Consider the following 20,327-nt stretch of genomic DNA (forward strand, 5'->3'; position numbering starts at 1 on the left):
CTCAACCATAAAAAAGAGCAAAGTCATGTCATGTGTGCAAGTGGAAATTCTCATACTAAGTGAAGTTAGAGAAAGAAAAATACCATATGCTATCACTTATATGGAATCTAAAATGTGGCACAAATGAACCTATCAGTTCTAAATTGAACTAAGTTAGGAAACATTTTGGTTCTCTAGAGTATATACTCTTTTGAGTGGATTCCCTTCCCTCTTTTTCTTATGTGCCTCTCTGTGTATCTTCTAAGGCTGAGGTACCTGGTCCCTTAGGAAGGTATGATGGAATGGCTCTATTACTGAGAAGCCTCCATCCTCCAGAGAGGCATTGATCACAGCCCTCCAAGCTGGCAGGAAGATGCCCAAGTGACATTAGACCTTGTACATCTTCACTTTCTCTTTGGGATTGCAGCACCTAGGTGTGATGGAAAAAATGCAGGAAAGATGAATATAAATGACTTGTGTTTTGTAGCATCTAGCTTATACCTCTTTAATGTAAAAAAGGTTAGCTAATAAAATGATTCAGTTGTTGTGGCAGTTTGGGCAATTTCTTGAAAAGTTAAACATAGAATTACTAGCAGCTCTGCTAATTCCACTTCCGGGTACATACTCCCTGAAATTGCAAGCAGGGACTCAAACAGATGCTGGTGCACCCATGTTCTTGGATAGCAGATTTAGTCACAATGGTCAAAAGGTAGAAATAATGCTTGTGTCCCCTCAGTGGATGAAAGGGTAAGCAAAAATGATCTCTCCATACAATGGAATATTATTTAGCCTTAAAAAGGAAGGAAATTCTGTCATACTACAACGTGGATGAACCTTGAAGACATTAGTTTAAGTGAAAGAGGCCAGACACAAAAGGACAAATACTGTATTATTCCACGTATCTGAGGTACCTAGACTAGTCAAATTCATAGAGACAGAAAGTTGAATGGTGGTTTCCACAAGCTGGCAAAAGGGGGGATGGGGATGTATCCATTATGCTTAATGGATACAGAGTTTTTGTGTGAGACGATGAAAAAGTTCTGAAAATGGATAGTGGTGACCCTGGCACATGCGACGAATGTACTTAATGCCACTGAATTATACACTTAAAATGATTAAAATGGTAAATTTGATGTCATATATACTTAACCAGAATAGTAATTTAAAAAAATCAAAAGATTATCTAGAACAATAGCGCACGGACTCAGGAACCAACTTTAAAAGCAAAGTCAATCAGGAGAAGTGCAGCACCGGTGAATGCCTGGAGGATGCTCAGAGCCTTGACTTGGAGGGAGGGTGTGTGCATCAGCTACCACGGGGGGAGGGTGGGTCAAGGGAAAATGCACTCACCCAGCCAGGTCTTCTTCTCCGGGCAGGTTTCAGCACAGCCAGTCCCACAGGAACCCAGCAGAAAAGACTACGAAACCTACCAGCCGTTTCCCAATTCCACGAGAAACTACGAAGAGTCCTTCTTCGAGGACCAGGTCCACCACCGCCCTCCCGCCAGCGAGTATACCATGCACCTGGGACTCAAGTCCACCGGCAATTACGTCGACTTCTACTCCGCTGCCCGACCCTACAGTGAACTGAACTATGAAACGAGCCACTACCCGGCCTCCCCCGACTCCTGGGTGTGAGGCAGGCGGCACGTGGCACCAGGAACAGTGCATGTGCATGCAGACCCACGACATTGCTTTTTTTCCCCCCCCTGCAAATTTAGTTTGTCAAAGCCTGTTCCATAGGAAGGCTGTGATAACCAGTAAGGAAACCTTACAAGCTATTTTAGAAGGCTAAATGAATCGAGAGTTAACTTGAAAGTCCATAGAAAGTGATCCTAAATCTGACATTGAGTGACACCTTTCTAGGTCGGGCTGTAAAGTCTAAAAAAGTGCTTTCCACTGAATGTGGCTGGAGGCAGCACAGGAGGCGGGTGGTCGGGGTGAAGGGGCGTGAAGGTTATAAGCACAGAGGCGGCGTAGTTCACACACTTCAGAGGGACAGCTTCTCACGCTTTGTTTTCTCTCTTCATCCATTGTGATTCTAGGCTTCAAGTTGCATTGGGGTTCCTCTGTACAGCAAGATATTTCTTGCCTTTTGTTAATGCATTGTTGTAAAGTATTTGATGTACATTACAGATTAAAGAAGAAAAGCGCATCGTGTATATTACACCAATGCAGCGGCGTTTCCTCATCTATGGTTCTAAATATTGCTTCAATTTCAGACTTTTGAAAGATGTATGGATTTCCCAGGTTTTCTTTTCTTTTCTTCCTCCCAGTATGTTTTAACAGAGAAAAAAAATGGGGAAAAAAGAATATTTAGCAGTATTGTTCGTTCTGATATGTGAATTTGTTTGTGGCAACTAAGCAAGGCATTCAGCAGTTTCTGACAATTAACATACATCATTCCACACTCCTTGTCAACAAAGTGCTTTTTCACTGCCTAAAATTTTAGATGTAGATATTTGAAATAGATTTTTTCATTTATACCAGTTTTCTTTATGATGATACAGTGTTAAAAGGAAATAAATTACAATTGATCTGTCATCCATATTTGCTAAGAATGTCTATTTCCAAGGACCTATCTTACAAAATACACATTCTTGCTCGTGTGTCTGTGTGTGTGTGGGTGTGTGTCCATGTATGTACAAAAATGACCTGTGTGAGATTTTCTTTTGATAGAAGCTATTTCATTTGCTGTTCATCTTGTACAAACTTTGTTTTCGGTTTTTAGTATGAATGTACATCTGTTTGTTTCCTTTGTACTCGATCTATTCTTCTGACCATCTAGTGACTCAGGATATTAGCCAGTGGAAGTAAAGTTATAGGATTTTCACACATACACACATTCTTGGATACCAACCCTCTCTACAGGCCCATTTTCTTCCATGTTTTATGCCCTCAGAACATGATAAACCATGGCCGACTCATTAACTTCACTTTGGGGCCAATTACTTGAAAAAGCCACAGAAAATGTAAACTGCTCGCCTTATCCCCCCCCAAACCCCCAAACTTTTATGTTCATGTGGCAGGGAGCAGTAGAAAATTCTGGATTAGATTATGAACACTGAACTTGAAGCTAATGTTAGAATAGTGGTTAACAGAGCTAAGTAAGGCTAACCATTCAAAAGAACACGGGCTGTGGGTAAATTAGCTTTGCTCTTTAGATGCAGGTTACTGAGGGCAGTAGGTGCCTAGTATATGTTAACTGTTCTTGAAAAAAAAATAAAACATTAAATAACAAAAGAAATTGGCTGCCATTTTCCTTTAAAACTTTCTCCCCTTCACTCTACCTAGTTTAATTCAGTTCAAAGTCTAAAAGGGATGGTTCTTTCTCCAAATTTAACAACAGTGCAGAGACCTCTTGTTCATTTGTGCAAATGAAATGCTAATTTCCAGAACAGAGTAGTATGTATTTTCATATGCATTTGTATTTCCATATGCATTGTCCTACCACTACTTACAATTTGGACCTTATCCCACTGTTTACTACAAGAAAACACTTCTGGGTCCCCTCCCTCAAATGCTCTAGCCTCTATATATGGAGAGAAATATGTAGCATTGGGGACAATATTTCCACTTCACTCCTGTCATAGAATGAAATAGTAAAGCTCATCGAAGCAAAGAGATGGTAAAGACATGCCTTGTCCATAACGAAATAGCTGGTTTAACTTTTCCAAAGGTCAACAATAGGATTCATTCCCTGGTTTGAGATGTGGGGGGGGGAGTTAAAATGCATCCAGAAATCCTCATCATGGCAGGAACTTTATATTTCCTCTATGACTTTGAAGCTGTGCATTTGCACCCCTTGAAGACCAAGGATGTCTCTGCTGCCTGTGATTTTTCAAGAGCACATTGTGCCAGGCTGACATAAACTATTCAGCCAGGAGCCTCTGGAATCCGTGTTAGAGCTAGGAGAATGTAAATTAAAAGTTCATAGTTATTCAAGCCAATCACTTTATCCTTCTTATACACACACAAGTGTAAGAGGTAGGGAGAGAAACAACAGATAACAATAATGAAGATAGATGACAGATAGATAGATAGATAGATAGATAGATAGATAGATAACAGATGAAGTTTTATCTGAACTGCAAAGTGGCTTAAAGCCCTCCCATCTCCTTGGCAATAAAAGTTAATCGGTAGGTGATTAATATTCATAACACAAGTGTATTGGGTAAAAAGCCTAAGTGACAACAACAACAGAAAAACCTTGTTTTTACCTTCATTGTGCTGAAGTGACCAAGTGTGACCCTATCCCATTTAAGTCACTGCCTCTTAGATCTACAAGGGCTTCCAGATCTTAGATTGTCCACAAAGATGGGAAGGGTGTTTTTCAGAGGAAATGAGGGGAAAAAAGAAAACAGAGAAAATTTCTTTTTTGTCTCAAATGCTTATGGCGGAACATTCGTACATCCAGTGCACTTAAAAGGATGTGAACAAGCATCATGTGTGAATAGGAGACCCATTTTTTTTCCACCTGAGAGCTTTGATCACCAGGGCCTAACTAAGGAACACTTAAAGTCTATCATTATGGTTAATACTAAGACTTTTAATACTGATTCAGTGTGAATACCACAATTAAGACTTCATTCCTCATTGTCAGTCATGAGTTAGACAAAATATCAGACAGGTTTATAAGAATGAGGGTGACACAAGATGTCCTATCATACTTGGTGCAAAGTGGAGGTTTACCAGTGCTGACCTGTTTCTTGTTAATAAGATGCATGCATTATTGAAGGCTACAATGAAAAAAGCAGTGTTTAAATTTAGTAGCCCTATATACACATATATATTTATTTAGTAGCTACACACACACACACACACACACACACACATCTATCAATTTATTTGGTCTGTTTTGTTTCTCTTACTTCAGCTCTTCCTTAATGTCTATACTGTCCCCCATATCTGAGAGCTGTGTCCCTGAGAGGTAAGGTTTGGGTTTGGAAGTCGTGGTATTTTCACTCAGGAGATTTGCAATTGGGACTGGGTTCCATGAGGACAGGTCAGTGCTGCTCCATCAGAATCGGACACTGAGGCTCAAAGCCTAGAAGCTGGAATCACTCAATCATTTAAAGGTATGGCACTTGGCCCTAGAAAACTCAAGGAGCTGAGGGCATGAATCTCCAGCTCCTCAGACGTCCTATGAGGTCTCTCCACACGCCCCGTCCAGCAGGGATGCTTCAGGGGGTGGACGACTTCTTACATGCCATCTCAAGGTTCCCAAAGTCTATGTCCCAACAGAAAGAACCAGGCACAAAAGCCAAGGTGCATCTTTCAGTCAACATAATTGCAAAATATGAATTAGTTGTGGGGGTGGGGGTAGGAAATAGACTCCATCTTTTGATAAGCATTAGAGGGATGGCGGCAAGATTATGAAAGTGCCTGTAGTATTGGAAATAATGTTGTTGTCTTTCTGATACAATCTACCATTCTACAACAAAACCGATACCATTTTGCCTTAATTCATTCAGCTTCTTTAACCTGTAGCCAGTATTTTTTTTTTTCCTTTTCTAGGGCTGCACCCAAAGCATATGGAGTTTCCCAGGCTAGGAGTCTAATCAGAACCGTAGCCGCCGGCTTTTGCCAGAGTCACAGCAATTCGGGATCTAAGCCGCATCTACAACCTATATCACAGCTCATAGCAACACTGGATCCTTAACCCAGTGAGCGAGGCCAGGGATCAAACCTGCAACCTCATGGTTCCTAGTCGGATTCGTTAACCACTGAGCCACAATGGGAACTCCCAGTATTTCTTAATAATGGCAAAAAGCAATGAGTTTTATTAGAATTAAAAAAGACTATAGGGAGTTCCCGTTGTGTTAAGGATCCAGCATTGCTGAGAGCTGTGGTGTAAGTTGCAGGCTCGCATCCCTCGTTGCTGTGGCTGTGGTGTAGGCTGTAGCTCCGATTCTACCCCTGGCCTGGGAACCTCCATAGGCTGCGGGTGCGGCCCTATAAAAACAAAAGACAAAAAAAATTACTATAACAAAAATGGGAGAAAAGTCCATGTCCTTATGTCTGAAGGAAAGGTTTTGGGTCTTGGGTTTTGTTTTTCTTGAGCTGGATGAAAATTAGGAAGTAGATAGTGATTGTGGTTCCTGGTAGCCATCTAGCAACCATGAGTTAGCCAGAATATGTTGAAGCCAAGGCTGAGGACAGCAGAGGAGAGAGATTGAGAGAATTTTGACTCTCTTCTAAAATCACTGGAAGAGCACATAATTCCCACAAATATTCACAAAGAGGCCAATATTAAGCACCCATACCCACCTTCTAGGGTCTGAGTGTCAACTAGGATGTTACTTCCCTTGCCTTCTCCTAGGACGTAACAGGAGGCTGGCCTGATGAGAGAAATCTCAAAGTAAAGACTAATATATTCACACCATCATATCCTCAGAATAGGAACATGCTTCTCTGAAGATTTAAGAAAATAGATTATTTAAAATATATGTATTAATCTTGGTAAGGAGAAAGGCATTCTCTAAATAATTTCCCTAGTCATCAGTCTATCTTATTCTTGAAACTACCAGTAATAAATGCTACAGATTCATAACTGAAGATATCTGAGGTTGTACTATTGCCTCAATACACCATCAACATTGGAGTAATTTTAGGTTCTTAAGCAATAATGTTCTCCTTGTGCTCATGACCTATATCCAACAAGAACAAATGCAAGATGAGTAAGGGGTTGAAAAGACAAAGGAGTAACCCAGGTCTGACGTATTGAACATTGATTTCTTCTGAGTCAGATTATCCTGTTGCATGCATCATTTCAGAATGTCTCCAAGTTACCCTTTATCCCTTCTCTTCTGCTAACACACACACCTCAATTATCAACCCAAGGTTCTTACTGCCTTCTTGTTCCACAATTCCCAGCCCCACACTTTTCCAGATGAGCCCATTGACACCAGCTCTTGGGTGCCATTGTAGATAAGGAAGATCCAGAGCATCTGTAGCAAGTGACTCTTTGCTACAGACAATGCCTCTGGCTACCAACCTCCAGCCATCTAAGCACAGCTGCTGTAACAGCTCTGCCAACAGCTGTTTCACTGGCCCAGACCTTTCCAAAGCCCTGCAAGGGAAGCACGCCATCCAAATGTTCTGTTCACTCAAGATCCAAGATTCTAAAAGGAAGAATCTTTACTTACTAAGCATTTTAAAAAGAAGACGCTGTTGACAATAACAGAACTGACACCAGATGTACTAACGGCATTGGGAGAGGCGCTATGAGGACCTAGGAGGAAATGACTAGTCAATTGCATTATGAAAAGGACATGAAAGGACGATGAAAACTATGGTTGTTAATAGTTCTATTTAGCTTTAGACTACTCCAGAGATGTCTAAAAAGCTGAGAAGAGACTGGCAGTCCCTTTTGGTTGGAAGTTCACTGGGACAGCAGTCACTAGTCCTGTTACTAGGTCATAATAAGCCTTTTTCTGCAATTATTTTTGCCCCTAGTAAAGTCTGAAAGATAGAGCTATATTTTGGTTTTTTTGTTTTGGTTTTTTTTTTGCCACACCCACAGCATGTGGAAGTTCCAAGGCCAGGTATCAAACCCACACCACAGTTGTGGCAACACTGGATCCTTAACTCACTGTACCACAAGGGAAGTTCCTAGAGCTATAATTTAATAAGACTATAGCAACAATCATTCCATTTCGTTAATATGTAAACAGAGTATTTAATTACAGTTATCAGGTTCAGCAAAAACAATTAGAGAGTATCCAGTTAGAATTAAACTTCAGTGAAATACTCAAAAATTTTTAATGCCTACAAGAAACTCACCTTAGGACAAAAGATACATATAGATTGAAAGTGAAAGGGTGGGGAAAAATATTTCATGCCAATAGACATGACAGAAAAGCAGGAGTCGCAACGCTCATATCAGACAAAATAGACTTTAAAACAAAAGACATAAAGAAAGACAAAGAAGGACACTACTTAATGATTAAGGGATCCATCCAAGGAGAGGATGTTACTATTGTCAACATATATGCCCCAAATACAGGAGCACCCAGAGACATACAACAAATATTAACAGACATAAAGGGAGATATTGATGAGAATACAATCATAGTAGGAGACCTTAATACCCCCCTCACATCAATGGACAGATCCTCTAGATAGAAAACCAATAAAGCAACAGAGATCCTAAAGGAAACAATAGAAAAGTTAGACTTCATTGATATCTTCAGGACACTACATCCAAAAAAAGCAGAATACACATTCTGCTCAAATGCTCATGGAACATTCTCAAGAATCGACCACATATTGGGACACAAAGCTAATCTCAATAAATTTAGGAACGTAGAAATTATCTCAAGTATCTTCTCTGACCACAATGCCATGAAATTAGATATCAACCATGGGAAAAGGAAAGAGAAAAAACCTACTGCATGGAGACGAAACAACATGCTACTAAAAAACCAATGGGTCAATGAGGAAATCAAGAAGGAAATTAAAAAATACCCTGAAACAAATGATAATGAAGACACAACCGCTCAAAATCTATGGGATGCTGCAAAAGCAGTGCTCAGAGGGAAATTTATAGCAATACAGGCCGTTCTCAAAAAAGAAGAAAGATCCCAAATGGACAACTTGACCCTCCACCTAAACGAATTAGAAAAAGAAGAACAAAAAAGACATAAAGTCAGAAGAAGGAAGGAAATTATAAAGATCAAAGAAGACATCAATAAAATAGAGACTCAGAAAACAATAGAGAAAATTAATACAACCAAGAGCTGGTTCTTTGAAAAGGTGAACAAAATTGACAAACACCTGGCCAGACTCACTCAAAAGAGGAGAGAAAGAACCCAAATAACCAAAATTATAAAGGAAAAAGGAGAAATCACAACGGATACAGCAGAAGTACGAAAAACCATAAGAGAATACTATGAACAACTATACGGCAACAAGTTTGACAACCTGGAAGAAATGGACAATTTTCTAGAATCTTACAGCCTGCCAAAACTGAATCAAGAAGAAACAGACCAACTGAACAGACCCATCACTAGAAACGAAATTGAAGAGGTCATAAAATCACTCCCTACAAATAAAAGTCCAGGACCAGATGGCTTCACAGGTGAATTCTATCAAACATATAAAGAGGAATTGGTGCCCGTCCTCCTGAAACTCTTTCAAAGGTTGAAGAAGAAGGAATACTCCCAAAGACATTCTATGATGCCACCATCACCCTCATTCCAAAACCAGACAGAGATACCACCAAAAAAGAAAACTATCGCCCAATATCATTGATGAATATAGATGCAAAAATTCTCAACAAAATCTGAGCCAACCGAATCCAACAACATACCAAAAAAATTATACACCATGACCAGGTTGGGTTCATCCCAGGTTCACAAGGATGGTTCAACATATGCAAATCAATCAACATCATACACCACATTAACAAAAAAAAAAAGTCAAAAACCATATGATCATCTCAATAGACGCAGAAAAAGCATTTGACAAAGTCCAACATCCACTCATGATCAAGACCCTCGCCAAAGTGGGTATAGAGGGAACATTCCTGAATATAATCAAAGCCATTTATGACAAACCCACAGCAAATATAATACTCAACGGGGAAAAACTGAAAGCCTTCTCACTCAAATCTGGAACAAGACAGGGATGCCCACTCTCACCACTGCAAACCAACATAGTTTTGGAAGTCCTAGCCACAGCAATCAGACAAACAAAAGAAATAAAAAGCATCCATATAGGAAGAGAAGAGATCAAACTGTCACTGTATGCAGATGACATGATACTATACATAGAAAACCCGAAGGACTCAACCCCAAAACTCCTTGAACTGATTAATACATTCAGCAAAGTAGCAGGATATAAGATTAACATTCAGAAGTCAGTTGCATTTCTGTATACCAGCAATGAAATATTAGAAAAGGAATACAAAAACACGATACCTTTTAAAATTGCACCTCACAAAATCAAATACCTCGGAATACACCTGACCAAGGAGGTAAAGGACCTATATGCCGAGAACTATAAAACTTTAATCAAAGAAATCAAAGAAGATGTAAAGAAATGGAAAGATATTCCATGTTCCTGGATTGGGAAAATCAACATTGTAAAAATGGCCATACTACCCAAAGCAATCTACAGATTCAATGCAATCCCTATCAAATGACCCAGGACATTTTTCACAGGACTAGAACAAACAAGCCAAACATTTGTATGGAACCACAAAAGACCCAGAATCACCAAAGCAATCCTGAGAAACAAAAACCAAGCAGGAGGCATCACTCTCCCAGACTTCAAGAAATACTACAAAGCCACAGTCATCAAAACAGTGTGGTACTGGTATCAAAACAGACAGACAGACCAATGGAACAGAATAGAGAACCCGGAAATAAACCCTGACACCTATGGTCAAGTAATCTTTGACAAGGGAGGCAAGAACATAAAATGGGAAAAAGAAAGTCTATTCAGCAAGCATTGCTGGGAAACCTGGACAGCTGCATGCAAAGCAATGAAACTAGAACACACCCTCACACCATGCACCAAAATAAACTCCAAATGGCTGAAAGACTTAAATATACGACAGGACACCATCAAACGCCTAGAAGAAAACATAGGCAAAACACTCTCTGACATCAACCTCAGGAATATTTTCTCAGGTCAGTCTCCCAAAGCAATAGAAATTAGAGCAAAAATAAACCCATGGGACCTCATCAAACTGACAAGGTTTTGCACAGCAAAGGAAACCAAAAAGAAACCAAAAAGACAACTTTCAGAATGGGAGAAAACAGTTTCAAATGATGCAACGGACAAGGGCTTAATCTCTAGAATATATAAACAACTTATACAACCCAACAGCAAAAAAGCCAATCAATCAATGGAAAAATGGGCAAAAGACCTGAATAGACTGTTCTCCAAGGAAGATATACAGATGGCCAACAAACACATGAAAAAATGCTCAACATCGCTGATTATAAGAGAAATGCAAATCAAAACTACCATGAGATATCACCTCACACCAGTCAGAATGGCCATCATTAATAAATCCACAAATAACAAGTGCTGGAGGGGCTGTGGAGAAAAGGGAACCCTCCTGCACTGTTGGTGCGAATGTAAACTGGTACAGCCACTATGGAGAACCGTCTGGAGATACCTTAGAAATCTATACATAGAACTTCCATATGACCCCACAATCCCACTCTTGGGCATCTATCCGGACAAAACTCGACTTAAAAGAGACACATGCACCCACATGTCCATTGCAGCACTATTCACAATAGCCAGGACGTGGAAACAACCCAAATGTCCATCAGCAGACGATTGGATTCGGAAGAGGTGGTATATATACACAATGGAATACTCTTCAGCCATAAAAAAGAATGACATAATGCCATTTGCAGCAACATGGATGGAGCTAGAGACTCTCATACTGAGTGAAATGAGCCAGAAAGACAAAGACAAATACCATATGATATCACTTATAACTGGAATCTAATATCCATCACAAATGAACATCTCCACAGAAAAGAAAATCATGGACTTGGAGAAGAGACTTGTGGCTGCCTGATGGGAGGGGGAGGGAGTGGGAGGGATCGGGAGCTTGGGCTTATCAGACACAACTTAGAATAGATTTACAAGGAGATCCTGCTGAATAGCATTGAGAACTATGTCTAGACACTCATGTTGCAACAGAACAAAGGCTGGGGGAAAAATGTAATTGTAATGTATACATGTAAGGATAACCTGACCCCCTTGCTGTACAGTGGGAAAATTAAAAAAAAAATAAAAATTTTAATGTAGGTATGTCCCATGCAATACTTGGAACATATATACACTAAAAATATTTTTTCATTGCTATCTGAAACTCAAATATAACTGGGTATCTTGCATGTTATCTGGCAACCCTAATTTAACCTCTATTTCTGCCATTATTTTTCTAGGGAGTGATGCTTTATATAAAAGTAAAAATACATTCAGGAATTCATTAGTTGATTAATCTTTATTATTACATATTTCACCACTTTATATAATGGTGAAAATACAGTTAGAACCCAGAAATCCTGTTTGACTAAGCTAGGTAACTTCTAGGTCTCTCTTTCCTTATTAGTGAACAGAGGGGGATAAATGCTGTGCTTCCATTTTGCAATTTTTGTGATGATCAGATTTGGCTCACTACCAGTGTGTGCTGGTGAATGTTTAACAACTGACTCTTAAAAAATAAAATGATAAATAAAATTAAATTAAATTAAATTGAAATAATGGAGTTCCTGTTGTGTTACACTGCAGATGGACCCAACTAGTATCCATGAGGATGTGGTTTTGATCCCTGGCCCTGCTCAGTGGGTTAGGGATCCAGGGCTGCCATGAGCTGTGGTGTAGGTCGCACATGCAGCTCAGATCCTGTGTGGCTGTGGCTGTGATATAGGCCAGCAGCTGTAGCTCCAATTCAACCTCTAGCCTTGGAACTTCCATATGCCATACCTATGGCCCTAAAAATTAATTAATTAAAAAATAAAATTTCTGAGAGGCCCTCAAATAATGGTAGCTATTTATTTTTTTGACTATAGACTCTTAAATCCTGGACTTTTCTAGTCTTATTTGACTAGAAAACCATATCTTCACACCACAACTGCTGGGTACGTGCCGCTTTTGCAGAGGGTCTATACAGCACTAAAGAGTGAAGAAGCTCCTCTGGGAAAGATACTGGCATTGAATGACTGACATCTACCAAAACTAATAGGACCCTAGAGCTCTTCTCCAGCACCTGGGACACCAACCTTCACATTCAAGTTCATCCATCTCTTTCCTCGGAGTTCATAAGAATTGCAGAGGTTATTAAGACAAGCTGACAACAGAAAGAGCTAGTCAGTGTCTCCAAGAAACTTGTCCATGATGGCACCACAAATTTGGTGACATCTCAGTTCCACTTTAACCTAATTTTTCACTAGTTTTGACAAGGTTGACTTAATTAGCCAGCAGACGATGGCAGCAGTGCAGCATTAAAAAAAAAAAAAAAAGAAAGAAAGAAAGGAAGGAAGAAAAGAAAAGAAAGAAAATGTCTCTGGATCTACACAGTGACCATCCATTTCTCAGCATCTCTGTTTTGGTTCCAACTTTTGCTTGCCATGAGACCCAGGCTTGGCATTCACCTTCTCAGAACAGATGCTAAATTAAGTTTGAAGACATCGAGGTATTCATTATTGATGGGACTTTTGGCAGATAGAGGGGGAACTGAAGAAGAAGCAGCTGTGGTTTTAAAGGTACCATCTCTAAATTAAGAGTTGCCAGAAATCACAAGCAAACTTTTCAGGTCAATGCATCTTTGACGTATCAAAGTTGGCTCTTCTGGGCTCTCAGCAGAGGAGATCAAGGGAAGCAGTGCTCTAAATGGCTCCATAGCTGCCTTTGTGGAAGAAAGGAGTAGTTCCCAATTTAAGTATTCTCAGTAGGGAATAAGAATAAAACTATAAAGATGTGAGAATGTCTCTCTTGAGGATCACAATTCTTCGACTGCACGGGACTGAAACCCTGACACAGACCACGGTAAGCAAAATGGAATTAATCTACTCATCTCAATGAAAAGTCCAAAAGTCAGCAGGCTTCAGGCATTGCTGGATTCAGGGGCCAGATAAAGTCACCATGAGCCTGTTTCTCTCTCTCAACTTTGCCTCCAGCTGTCCTAGCTGTAATAACCGGGTTCAGATGTCATTAAATCTCCAGAAAGTTTGTCCTCTCAGCTTTAAATCTCTTAAGCAAGAATAACTCCAAGAAGCCTCAGCCAAAATCTCAGGGCATCTCATTAGTTGTTATGCGGTCACAGGCTCCCACTTGAATGAGTTATTATGGATGAAAGAATGCAAAGCCCTGAAGATACAAACTGTTTAAAAATTATCATGTACCAAGCACCACACTAAGAGCTTCACTGTGTGCTTCTTAAATTTTTTAAAAATCCTAATATTAAAATATGCTTTTAAATACTTTTAAAATATTTGATCTTATAGCCAAGGAAAGTGAGGCTCAGGGAGGTTAAATAACATCTCTAAGGTCATGCAGTAAATGGTGGGATTTGGAGAGTTATACAGGCCTTTGGACCTTGCCTCTTGTACATTGGCTTTAGAGTGGCGAGCCCCACTTCTGGTGACTTCTCTACCTAATAAGTGGCCATGCACAGGTCCCTTTCTTGTCAGGGCCTCATTTTCCTCCACTGGCAAAACAAGAATATTTCACTAAGTAAGTATCAAAAGTTCCTTCCTGCAAATTTATTCCAGTTTTGCTTCTCACACAACCAAAAGCTCAACAAAACTTGCATTCACTTCTTGTTCTAATGGCTTAGTTTTGAATTTAAACACTGCTTTTAAAACACCCTCAGAACTTCCCATTGTGGCTTAGCAGAAACAAGCCCGACTGGTACACATGAGGATGCAGAGTAAATCCTGGCCTTGTTCAGTGGGTTAAGGACCTGGTGTTACCACAAGTTGCAGTATAGATTGCAGACACAGCTGGGATCTGGCATTGTGTGGCTGTGGTGTAGGCTGGCATCTGCAGCTCCAATTAGACCCCTAGCCTGGGAACTTCCATATACCACAGGTGCAGCCCTAAAAAGCCAAAACAAAACAAAACAAAACACATCTCAATTTCCTGCAAGTTTAGACAACAGCTAGTTCAGTATCTCACCTATTACGTTCACAACCCAACCCAACCATTTCCTTGGTTGCAGGGTTTTCTTTTTTTTTTTTTTTTTCAATTCCCTCTCACCCCCCTTTCAAAGATTTGCACAACAAAGTAGCTTGTTTCCTGTCCATAAAAATCTAAGTAATTCTTCGAAATTAATGAAGTATACCTTTCAGACATTTGAATACATATCTCTGCTCTAAGCAATTCCCACCAGAAACTTCAAGTGATATGCTTTCAATTACAGGCCAGGAACAGGTTATTTTCTGTGAAAAAGACAAAGAGTCAACAGCAGTTTATTAAAACAGAATTTCCTCTTCTGTGACCACATCTTGTCTAGTTGACTCCTGGGAGCTGTGTTATCTGCTAGCTTCCTAGTTCAGTTGACACATTTAAGAATCTATCAGGATTTCCACTATAAGCTACCACTACCCACGCTGCTTTAAAAGCATGAGCATTTATCCACTTATCTCTGCACCACGCCAAGGGTGCTCATCTTTCAAAAGAAAGAGTTACAAGTGTAGCCAATACATGTTTAGCTTATGGATGTCAAGGAATGAGAATTTCTAATATTAATGAATCCAGATGCTGTTTCCAAACCTCCTATTAGAGAAAGTCATTTGTCAACTGAATACATCCTACACCTTGATTACAAATGTTTGGCTACAGATATGTTGATGAAGTCTGGGATCTTGTTTTAGAAAATATATGATTTGCATAGGGCTGACACAGGTCATTAAAATATGCAATAACAATCACTGGACTAACAGAGCATTTTCTTTCCAACAGGAAAATTAATACAGTTGACAAGAGCAAGATGTAAGACTCAGAATAAGTAAATGCCTTCACTCTTTTCTTGTCTTGGGCATCCATCCATGACATGCACAGAGAGTTTCGAAGAAAAGACTGTCATCTACAGGGAAGAAGCTATTTTTTTATTTTAATTTTTTAAATTTTTTGTTATTATTATTTTTTAATAGTTATTTCCTCAATACAATTTTTTTCTACTGTACAGCATGGTGACCCAGTTACACATACATGTACACATTCTATTTTCTCACATTATCATGCTGCATCATAAGTGACTAGACACAGTTCCAAGTGCTACACAGCAGGATCTCATTGCTAATCCATTCCAAAGGCAATAGTTTGTATCTATTAACCCCAAGCTCCCCAACTACCTCGCTTCCTCCCCTTCCCCCTTGGCAACCACAAGTCTATTCTCTAAGTCCATGATTTTCTTTTCTGTAGAAAGGTTCATTTGTGCCATATTTTAGATTCCAGATATAAGTGATATCATATGGTATTTGTCTTTCCCTTTCTGACTTACTTCACTCAGTATGAGAGGCTCTAGTTCCATCCATGTTCCTGCAAATGTAAGACTCAGAATATGTAAATGCCCTCACTCTATTCTTGTCCTGGGCATCCATCCATGATGAGCACAGAGAGCTTTGAAGAAAAGACTCTCATCTACAGGGAAGAAGCTATTTTTTTTAACTTTTTTATTTTTTTGTTATTATTGTTATTTTTAATAGTTATTTCCCAATACAATTTTTTCATTCATTATTTATTTCATTCTTTCATTTTTCATTCTTTTTTATGGCTGAGTAGTATTCCATTGTGTATATATACCATATCTTCCTAATTCAATCATCCATTGATCGACATTTGGGTTTTCTCCATGTCTTGGCTATTGTGAATAGAGCTGCAATGAATATGTGGGTGCATATGTCTTTTTTAAGGAAAGTTTTGTGTGGATATATGCCCAAAAGTGGGATTCATGGGTCATATGGTAGTTCTATGTATAGATTTCTAAGGTATTTCCATACTGATCTCCATAGTGGTTGTACCAGCTTACATTCCCACCAACAGTGCAAGAGAGTTCCCTTTTCTCCACACCCTCTCCAGCATTTGTTATTTGTGGATTTATTAATGATGGCCATTCTGACTGGTGTGAGGTGGTATCTCGTGGTAGTTTTGATTTGCATTTCACTAATAATCAGGGATGTTGAGCATTTTTTCATGTGCTTATTGGCTATCTGTACATCTTCCTTGGAGAAATGTCTATTCAGGTCTTTTGCCTATTTTTTCAATTGGGTTGTTGGCTTTTTTGCTGTTGAGCTGTACAAGTTGTTTATATGTTTTAGAGATTGAGCCCCTGTCACTTGCATCATTTGAAACTATTTTCTCCCATTCTGTAAGTTGTCTTTGTGTTTTCTTTTTGGTTTAGGGAAGAAGCTATTTGAATTGAGCTTTTTTTTTTTTTAAGGATAAAGTGATATCCAATTTCTTGTGTACATCTTTGGTTATAGTCCTCTACTCAATCAAACAATAATACGACAAAGACAATGAGTTGTCCAAATAAGAGTGATTAATTTTGACTCATCGAGGGGCAAAAGCGAGGTGTTTATAGGATTATTGGGAGGGCTAGTGAAACAGAATTGGGGTAAGACTCCAGACAAGATGCCTAAAATCCAGCCATAGAGATGCCTTATGAGAAAACCAGGCTTTTGCTGCTGCCTCTGAGCACAGAGGAACCAACTCTGAGGCCACATATCTATGCTTCTTCTGTATCAGGGAGGGGTCATGCCTGATCACTATGCAACCACCAGCTCTGAGAGACTGCCTACAGCCTCTTTTCTTAAGCCACTCATTTTCCAAATGAAATACCCATTGTGGAGGTTGGTGGGTCAAACTCAAGTCACATGTTTGCAGTGATGCCTCAAAAACAGCTAAGGATCCAAATGCCCTAGCCTCTACCTTGGGAAGGCTGGGCTCAGTCCAAGCAAAGATATCCTAACAGTGCCACACCTCCAGAAACTATGACAAATGCCACTAGGAATCCTTGGAGATTAAAATTACATCTACCCTTAAAAAACTAAAAATAGAGTTACCATATAATCCAGAATCCCAAATCTGGGCATATATGTAGACAAGAAGAAAACTTTATTTCAAAAAGATGCATGCATCCCAATGTTCATTGCAGCATTATTCACAATAGCCAAGACATACATGGAAGCAACCTAAATGCCCATCAACAGATAAATGGATTAAGAAGATGGAATATTAGTCATAAAAAGAATGAAATCTGTCATTTGAAGCAACAGGGATGGACCTAGAGAATACCATACTAAGTGAAGTAAATCAGGCAGAGAAAAAAAATATTACATATCACTTATATGTGGAATATAAAAAAAATAATACAAACCAATTTATTTACAAAACAGAAAAAGAATCACCAACTTCGAAAATAAACTTATGGTTACCCAGTGGGAAGGGGGAGGGGAAATTAGTAGTGTGGGATTAACAGATACACACTTCTATATGTAAAATAGATAAGCAACAAGAATATAATGTATAGCACAGGGTACTATAGTCAATATTTTATAATAACCTATAATGCAAAAGAGTCCAAATCTGCACACCTGAAATTAACCCAATATTTTAAATCAACTATAGTTATATTTTTAAAAAATTACATCTACTCATTGCCATTATCAGCAAACTAGGAGAAGCTATGACAAAGACATTCCAACAGTCAGAACTCCATAGCCATTCAGATCCTCCTGCTTCTCTGTCCATTCCTTGGGTCCTCCTGAGGCCTGAGCTGGCTCCTGGCCAGATGCAAAGTCCTTAAATGTCAAAGGCTGAGATGGAGGGAGTTCCTATTGTGGCCCAGTGGGTTACAAACCTGACTAGTATCCATGAGGATGCAGGTTTGATCCCTGGCCTCACTCAGTAGGTTAAGGATTCAGCATTGCCATGAGCTGTGGTGTAAGTTGCAGACAGGGCTTGGGTCCTTCACTGCTGTGGCTGTGGCTTAGGCCGGCAGTTGCAGCTCTGATTTGCCCCCTAGCCTGGGAATTTCCATATGTGGCCCCACCTACCTACCCCCCACCCTTCTTTGGCCCTAAAAAGCAGCAGAAAAAAAAAGGCTGAGATGGAGTAATAGGATCCAGGTGTACCCTCCCATCTTAAACACCTAGAAGACTGGACAAAATATATGCAACAAAAGTTTGCACAAATCCCTGCATGGTATCACGGTCTAAAAGAGGAAGTTAATGAGGTGAGCCCAGGATGCACCAGCCAGCTGCTAGGGAGCAGGGAGAGGAAGAGAAACTGGCTGAGTGGAGGAGAGCTTGAGGCGGTGAAGGCAAAGGAGGACTGAATTTGTGTGACAGATACAGGAGAGAAGGAAGCTGCCCAGAATTAAGTTGGACAGGGCCCCTCCTCCACTGATCTGAAAAATTCTTGCTTTGGCCTCCCTTCCTAGACTTCTCCTAGACCAACACACATTCTCACACAGTCTTAAAACCTGTTAAGGAACAGCTACAGGGCTACAGATTTCCTCAATAATAGCACAGTGTGGTCCAAAAACTATGTACCATTTAACTAGACAGAAGAGTTTCTCCACCATCCCAGGACATACTTTAAAAAAAAAAATCCCTTGAATTTCTTCTGCAAATATATTAAGCAATTCAGTCCAAAATGGTCTCCTAACCAGCACTTCTGCACCAAGCATTATGGCAAGTGGTGGAAAGATTGAGATAATGTCCTTAAACTCTCAAGGAAATCTGCCTGGTGAGGAACACACCTCTGACTCACTATGAGGTGCATTTTGGATGGTCATGTTTTCAGAGAGTAGGTAGTCGTTGCTCAATATCCTGGGAACATCTTCTTTCTCTGGCATTTTCTGATAACTGCAAGCATCTTAACTATGTATAGCACTCTGAGAACCTTCAGTAACAATTTTGTACTCATCTATAAAATTGAATTGCTTTAAATACGGAGAGATCAAGATACACACCAGCTAATGTTTTCCTTTCTGTTACAGAGGACATTTGTTAGGTTCTGGCCACCAAGCACCCACTTGCTCTGCTTCCTGCCATAATGACACAATTTTCCTTTGGGGCACAGCTACCTGCCCCACCCTCTGACCTGGCATTGGGAAGGGAGTCAGCCCTTCCCCCACCCCAGGTCTCAGATCTGACCAATCAGAGTATAGTATCTCCCTAGTCACTATGATTGTTTGGGAGGTGATCATGTTGTCCAATCAGAACCGGTGAAATGCAAGAAGTCTTTCCTTGATATCAGCTTAGCAATAACGAAGGTAAGAGTCAGCTGCTGGCTAGGCTGCCACCACGGGGGAGCCCTAAGAACGAATTTGAAGAGGCAGAATTCACAAAGGGAGGGGGAAAAATGTATACATGAAGAGGCAGAATTAAGAGTTGGGAGAGAGAGAGCCACCAGGCTCTGATGGCCATGTTAGAACACCTTAGTCAAGTCTCACCTTGAGGATTTTAGGAAGTAAACAGTAACTCCCCTTTTCCTACTTAGTTTGAGATGACTTTCCTATCCCTTCGTATTGAAGGGCCAAACCCCATCTGAAGCAGGTCTAATCTTAAGCTTTTAAATAAATGAATTTATAATGTCCCTTCTTCTGCCAAATTTGAGTTGCATTTTTCTAGGACTTGCTATTAAAATCCCCCGATACACCATCTGAGTAACTTCTCTGCCTCATTTTGTGCTGATTCTCCTCAAACCGCTTTACTGCCTGCTCATCACTGAGGAAGACAGGTCATGTTTACAGACCTTTTCCTTTAGGTGTGATCTCCAGTCATTCCTGGTTCTGTGGACAGTATCATGGGAAATACCGAACAATATTAAACAAACTATTTGGGGCATTTTATTTCCTCAACA

The 20,327-nt window shown here is 39.9% G+C and overlaps 1 protein-coding gene across 3 annotated transcripts in view; it reads left to right on the plus strand.

The window, feature by feature from the left end:
- The window catches only part of CTNND2 (catenin delta 2), a 1,041,823-nt gene extending 1,039,301 nt beyond the window's left edge, over positions 1–2,522 (plus strand). For all 3 annotated transcript variants that reach the window (XM_047768122.1, XM_047768109.1, XM_047768114.1), the window contains one exon: positions 1,356–2,522. In XM_047768122.1, the coding sequence (XP_047624078.1) occupies positions 1,356–1,616 (261 nt within the window). In that variant the 3' untranslated portion in view covers positions 1,617–2,522. The remainder of the gene's footprint in view (positions 1–1,355) is intronic.
- Positions 2,523–20,327: the final 17,805 nt, after the last annotated feature.

This window comes from Phacochoerus africanus, chromosome 1, assembly GCF_016906955.1.
Source record: "Phacochoerus africanus isolate WHEZ1 chromosome 1, ROS_Pafr_v1, whole genome shotgun sequence".
Taxonomy (NCBI): Eukaryota; Metazoa; Chordata; class Mammalia; order Artiodactyla; family Suidae; genus Phacochoerus; species Phacochoerus africanus.